Source organism: Brassica napus, chromosome A4 (genome assembly GCF_020379485.1).
Source record: "Brassica napus cultivar Da-Ae chromosome A4, Da-Ae, whole genome shotgun sequence".
Taxonomy (NCBI): domain Eukaryota; kingdom Viridiplantae; phylum Streptophyta; class Magnoliopsida; order Brassicales; family Brassicaceae; genus Brassica; species Brassica napus.
In genome coordinates, this window is record NC_063437.1 from 8738190 (window position 1) to 8744913 (window position 6724).

At 36.1% G+C, this 6724-nt stretch overlaps 1 protein-coding gene and 1 long non-coding RNA gene across 3 annotated transcripts; both read left to right on the forward strand.

Moving 5' to 3' along the window:
- LOC125607895 (ubiquitin receptor RAD23d-like) lies at window positions 1-2858 on the forward strand. The gene is made up of 12 exons (XM_048777403.1): window positions 1-164; window positions 564-722; window positions 816-878; window positions 1019-1074; window positions 1174-1230; window positions 1339-1516; window positions 1620-1763; window positions 1873-1938; window positions 2028-2075; window positions 2160-2266; window positions 2352-2430; window positions 2558-2858. The coding sequence occupies exons 1-12, from the start codon at window positions 99-101 to the stop codon at window positions 2675-2677; spliced, it is 1143 nt and encodes a 380-aa protein (XP_048633360.1). The 5' UTR covers window positions 1-98; the 3' UTR covers window positions 2678-2858.
- A 1472-nt stretch (window positions 2859-4330) lies between these two features.
- Window positions 4331-6343, forward strand: LOC125607896. Of its 2 annotated transcripts, none has more exons than XR_007338952.1 (3): window positions 4331-5381; window positions 5497-5572; window positions 5649-6343. It is a non-coding gene; the product is annotated as an uncharacterized LOC125607896 (long non-coding RNA). The 2 variants fall into 2 exon arrangements; XR_007338953.1 differs by having other exon boundaries at window positions 4383-5381; window positions 5497-6140; window positions 6215-6331.
- Window positions 6344-6724: the final 381 nt, after the last annotated feature.

Here is a 6724-nt window from a genome sequence, read left to right on the forward strand (position 1 = left end):
ATAAGCCGACTCGAGACCCCAAAAAGCGGTCTCTCTCTATACCTTGCTTCTCTCTAAACTTTCTTCTCTCATCTCTCAAGTTTTCTCCTAAACAAACGATGAAGATCTTCGTCAAGACTCTCAAGGGGACCAACTTCGAGATCGAAGTGAATCCGGCGGATACGGTAACCCTAATTCCCCAATTCGAGAATCTCTCGCGTTATCTGCTTATTAGGTATTAGGTCTGATTTGGTTCCTGTAATCATGAGGGTTTGATTCTTATCTTGGTGGAACTGGGTTTGGAATTGTGAATCTCGCGACTCTGATATGAAATTCAGCTGTTGTTTCGTTTGGTGGCGATTCGTGGTTCCGTTTGAATTCAAAATTAGGGTTTCTTTGTGAGTCATGATAGTAGTAATGGATTGAGTGTGTATAGTATCTTTATCTTGGTGATCTTACTTGAATCTAAGTTTGCTCTAAAGTTTACTTAAAGAGTTGGGATCCTTCTGGGTTTCTTTTCTTTATAGATTCATACAATATAAGACTCAATATGTATGTTTGTTTAACAATTGGGGTTGTGACAGATCTCTGATACTAAGAGAAGAATAGAAAGTCATCAAGGTGCGCAATACCCGGCGGCTCAGCAGATGCTAATCCACCAAGGAAAAGTTCTCAAGGATGAGACTACATTGGAAGAGAACAACGTTGTTGAGAACAGTTTCATTGTCATCATGTTGTCTAAGGTCTCATCTTTTTTCTTTTTTTTTTTATGTTTTGGTAGTTCATGTAGTTTCTTGATGCTAACTCGTTGTACGATTGTTTTTTTTTTTACTTAGGCTAAGGTTTCTTCAAGCGGGGCATCAACTGCATCTGCGCCTGCACCAGCACCAGCACCTCAGGTTAATAAAGTTCTTTTTATGTATTTGGCTATGGTTTACTTTTGTGTTTAACACTCTAATTGCAAGCAAAAAATAAAATAAGTGGTATATCATAGGTCACGTTTCTTACTTTGTCTAATTGAACTGGTTTGGTCTTTTAGGCTCAGCCTGCACAGACAGTAGCTACACCTCAGGTGGCTGCTCCAACTGTCTCAGTGTAAGTTCCTCTCGCTTTGGTTTAACCCAATCTGTTGATGAATCCCCTCTATATGCGCCAGCTTTGCTAATTTGTTGTATTATTGCTTGCGTTTTGCAGTCCAGAGCCTACAAGTGTAGCTGCAACCGTTGCAGCACCTAGTGCTGCTGCTGCTTCGTAAGCACTTATATCATAACTGCTAAATATTCGTTTTCTTTTTCAGTCTTTCATTGTTTGGTTATCAAATAACTTGTGTTTCCTTTTATTTTCTGGGGAATTGAACAGGACGCAAACAGATGTGTATGGTCAAGCAGCGTCAAACCTTGTTGCTGGGAATACTCTGGAGTCCACTGTTCAGCAAATTCTTGACATGGGTGGAGGTAGTTGGGACCGTGACACTGTTGTCCGAGCCCTGAGAGCCGCCTTTAACAACCCTGAGAGGGCTGTTGAATATCTCTACTCTGTATGCTTCATTCCACTTTATTATTTTTTACTTACCGTTTCGTTTGTCCTAAGTACAGTATCCTTTGATCCGTCTGTTGATGTTTGGTTTTGATACACTTCAGGGAATCCCTGCTCAAGCTGAAATCCCGCCAGCCCCTCAAGCCCCAGCTACTGGTGGACAGGCAGCAAATCCTCTAGCACAAGAAGCTGCTCCAGTTCCTGCAACTGGTGGTCCGAACGCAAATCCATTAGACCTGTTCCCTCAGGTAGAGTTTTTTTAAAGTCTCATAGTAGCATATAATTGACCTATTTTAATATGTTTTCCTTTTGTTTGGATTTGTTATATGACGTTCACTCTTATCTGTCTTCACTCAGGGCATGCCCGCTGCAGACGCTGGTGCTGGAGCTGGTAATCTTGATTTCCTGCGTAACAGTCAACAGGTATCTTCATATTCCTCTCCGTTTTGAGTAAAGTGAGTCCTCAATCCGTTCCTCTTATGATAATGGCAATTTGTTTACCAATGCTACAGTTCCAAGCCCTGCGAGCTATGGTACAAGCGAACCCACAAATTCTACAGGTACACTTTATTCACCTCCTATTCAATTCCTGTTAGCGTTTTAATCACACAATCATATTCCACCCGCAACGTTTTGTTATGCAGCCTATGCTTCAGGAGCTCGGTAAACAAAACCCGCAGCTTGTGCGTCTAATTCAAGAGCACCAGGCCGACTTCCTACGCTTGATAAATGAACCGGTCGAGGGAGAAGAGTGAGTTTATTCTCACATACATTTTCATTTATTTGTTTGTCCCGAAAACTGATTCTTCATTTACTTTTACAAATACAACCTGCAGGAACGCCATGGAACAGTTGGAAGCAGCCATGCCACAAGCTGTTACCGTCACACCTGAAGAGCGTGAAGCCATTGAACGGGTTTGTTCCTCTCTTTTGTTTGAATTTGTAGGCAATGTCAATGGAAGGTGTTCATCTTTTAGTCGTTTGTGTTCAAATCTGATTGTGTTGGAAATTTGATTTTGATATTGTTTGTCTGGGTACACAGCTGGAAGCGATGGGGTTTGATCGTGCGATGGTCTTGGAGGTGTTCTTTGCGTGCAACAAGAATGAAGAACTTGCAGCTAACTATCTTCTAGATCACATGCACGAGTTTGAAGAACAATAGTGGAAGAAGAAACAGATCGATTCCATTCCTCCTCCCTCCTAAACTCAGAGACCCATCTTTCTGTTTTCCTTTTCTCATTTACTTTTATATGTTATGTTTCTCGTCTTCTCCAGTGCAGTTGACAAGTTTCATGTTTATGCTACATTTTAAAAAACTTATCATAGCTTATCTGGTTTGAAAATGTTTCGCTTCTCTCTATTTGGTCAGATCATCAGTGGAAAATTACTAAAAGGAAGGGTGTTAGGGAAGAAAAGAAAAAAGATAAGTCAGTGACTTGCGTTTTCTGGTTTGACTCCAAAACACTACAAGTCTACAATAGAAAACTGAAAGATAACAGTATAGTTCTTATGATAAATCTGTACTTACAGTTTCAACTTTCAACAGCTAGTATTAGTTTCATTCTCCATCAACAGCGCATCTTTTAGATATTGTTATTATCTTCGGATTAACTATTAAAACTAAACGGATTGTTTCCTTGATAGCATGTATTTACCGATGTTTCATAAACGGAGGATGTGCTTTACATTTTTGTTTTGGCTAACATCCACTTTCATTGACCAAATTGTGAACACGGGATTACAACCACGCAAGTTTTCAACCCGATGTACAAACGACGCAATCTAGTATCGCTTAGAATCACTGAGTTGGATCCTAAACTACCTGATCAATTTGTCGTTATAATTTTCACCACAATAGGATAGAGATCACTCCACGACCCGAAATGACCTCATCCCTTACACCACCTAATTCGACCACATGACATGAGAACTTTGAAGATTAAGCGAAATGTCTTTGTTTTTTGTTTGTTTACGTCAAACAAATGCACCACTAAAATATATTGAAGATTTTTTAACAAACGTTTTGAGTTTCTAGTTAACAGTGTAGAAAATCTAGCTAGCATAACATTACTTTTTTCATGGAATAATAAATTATATCAGTTGATATAAGTTTATGACAAGTTTCTAAAGAAAATCTAGTTGTTATAAGAATCATTTATATACTAAAACACAAGTCACTTGCCCAATAAAATTATGACATATGTACAATGTTTTACAAATAAAAGCTAATTAATTATTAACATAAAATTAAAAATCTGAGTCTATAGCTAAATTAAATAATTGTAAAAAAACTGTCTCCGATTGAAAATAATCCACGATCTCTAATTTCCTTAAACCGTAAGATATTAAATCCCTAAATTTTCTCTAATAGCTTATTTCATCAAACCGTTTCATCTTTAACTTATTTCTTTTCCCTCTCCCTTATTCTCAGTCGTTTATCTCTTCATAATTTTGTGGGTTTTGATTGTAGCGACAAAAATCATATAGCTTATGGCTACCTTCTATTCATATTCGTTTTTCTTCTTCAAGTAATAGTGTCTCTTATTCTTTTGGTTCAGATTTTGTATTGATGGAACATTCATAGGAAGAAAAAGGGGGCAACGACGCTGCACAGATAGATTTAAAAATTCTGATAATGAAATACTAACGTAAATATTCTTTCATTTAACCGTGGAAAGTTTCAATGTTATTGAGTATTTTTTGATAATTGTTTGGTTTATAATGGATACAGCACAAAAGAGAGACTGCTCATCTTTGCTATCGAGTATGTGATGGCATATCAGTGGTGCTGTGTCAACAAAATTAAGGTAATATTGTAAATAGGGGTATTTAGCTTAATTTGTAAATTGTTATGATTTTCTTGATATATTATTCACAATTGATGACTTTATACATACATAAATGAACACTCTCAGCATCTCTCAGACACTCAAGGATAGAAGGTAACAATCTATATGGGTTTAGTACATTTTTAACTCAAAATGTAGTTGTAATACATGTTAAAATTTAATGTTAATTTCATATAAAATTACCCGTACGCAGTACGGGACTAAACACTAGTCTATATTATAATAGGAGAGTTTTTGCTCTCTTCTAAACCTATCCACGTCAGCAAGCTTTTTTTGTGGGTTCCACTAAGACAATAAATATTACGTAACCAACGTTCTTTTTGTCCACGTAATTTTTTTTGTCTTTTGGTTTCGATATATCATTTCTCATTTGGTTTGGTTATCTTAATATATATACCATATGATACAAAACCATAAAGGAACCCAATAAATTTTGAAGCCCATTGGCTAGCCTGCTTAGTAATGATGTTGTCGTTTGAAGTTTGAACCCCAAAGAAATCTAAACTATGTGTTTAATGTGTTACTTAATTATGTTGGAAATCGTTTCCATCTTCCACGATACAACATAGCCGTCTCCGCCGTTGTTAAAAAAAACTTCTCTGTCAACATAGCCGTCTCTTCAACTTCGTCTCTTGCGCACCCTTCGTTCAACGTTTTTTTTCCTAATATATACAATAGATCTTCAGTTAACATTGAAATCATTAAAGCTCACCAACTCTCCGTCTCCCTACATATACAATAGAAGCTTTATGCGTGTTAAAACCAGTAAACACCTCAAACCCTATAAATAGGAGAGGCTAGGGTCTGGAATCACGGCCCCACAAACTCCTTTTCTCAGTTTATCTTCACGCGAAAACCTAGAAGCTTCTTTCAAAATGTCTTCATATGATGTTGTTGTCGCCCAATCAGCCATCCGACCTGGCCGCACTTCCCAATTCATTGTTGGTCGTGTCCTCCACTTTTGCGATCCCGTAATATCAAGAAATGGGAATCACTCTTCTTTTCCGAGATGAAAAGGTATTTTTATTTTCACTCTATCAAGCATAATATATTATATATTCCATTCCATCTCACTCTATCTAATTGAATCTTTAAAAAATGTTTTGGTTTACTCTTCTTCCTGCTTACACAGAGATCCGTGATCCACTGATCCATCGTTACGGATGGATGGATCACTACCGTCCCGGTTCCATCGTCAAAGTTGATAGGTTTTGAAGTTGAAAGATGTTTATCTGTTTATAACCTCTTACAAAGGCTGATCGTTGTCTTATACGTCGGATGCAGCAGGAAGTTGGACAAATTTGGCACTTCTCTCTGTTGTAACAAATATGTTTCTCCCAATGTTACAGGTGTGATCAGTACAAAGTTAACATCCTCACCCATAAAATAGGGGAACGCGTTATTCTTGGATATATATTAACATTTTTCGAACTTTTTTGCAAGTACCATGTCGAACTATACTTGCAACTACGGCAACGATAGTGACATATGTGGTCTTCAACAGGGAGATGACCAAGCTCACTAAGCAAGATGCTTCTGCTCTGGCTCTTGAGGGAGTTCATCTTTTGGTTTTACACTTCATTTGACCCATGTTTAGAACTGTAACAAGCACTAATTGTTTCACAAACGTATTATAGATAAATGAAGGTGGAGAGCAAGAACTACCAAGATGTCTTTAAAAGCTTGCTGGCAAGGAATACTTTTCTCAGATACGTGCCACTCCATACAATTTTGTCCCAAACCACCGTGTCTGGGTCTGCAGTCAGTGACACAGAGGTTGAATACTTTTTGTTTTCCAAAATATTTTCTTTGGACAAATTTAAATTGACACATGTACAACTCTGTTTCAGAGTAGCAGCAGCTTCAAAGCTCCAGTTATAATGTAAAACATTTTTTTAAAAAGGTCCATTTTAAAATATCACACATGAAAGAAGTCATGAATTCTATTTTAATATATAAAGTTGCACGGGTATTTGTTTTCACTTTTCTATACATAAATTATTGTTTTAAAACATAAGTGGTATAAATTTTTAATGTTAATCATATACTTAAATATTTATATAACTATTTCAAATACAATAATTTTATAATTTACATGTTATAATTAATTAATTGTTTAAACCTTATGTATTTGCCACTTTTTATTATATATTTATCTTATTTTATTTGCATTTAGTTATTAAGCAAATTAATATATTCATGAAAAAATATATTTAAAAAATATTTTGTACTTAATTTATGCTAAATTCTGACCCGTATTTCAAAACTGGATTTTTTTTTACCAATATTTTTATGTTTATTCATTTTAGATAATTTATTATTGTATATATAAAAGTGTAAGATATGTTAATTTTTAGACA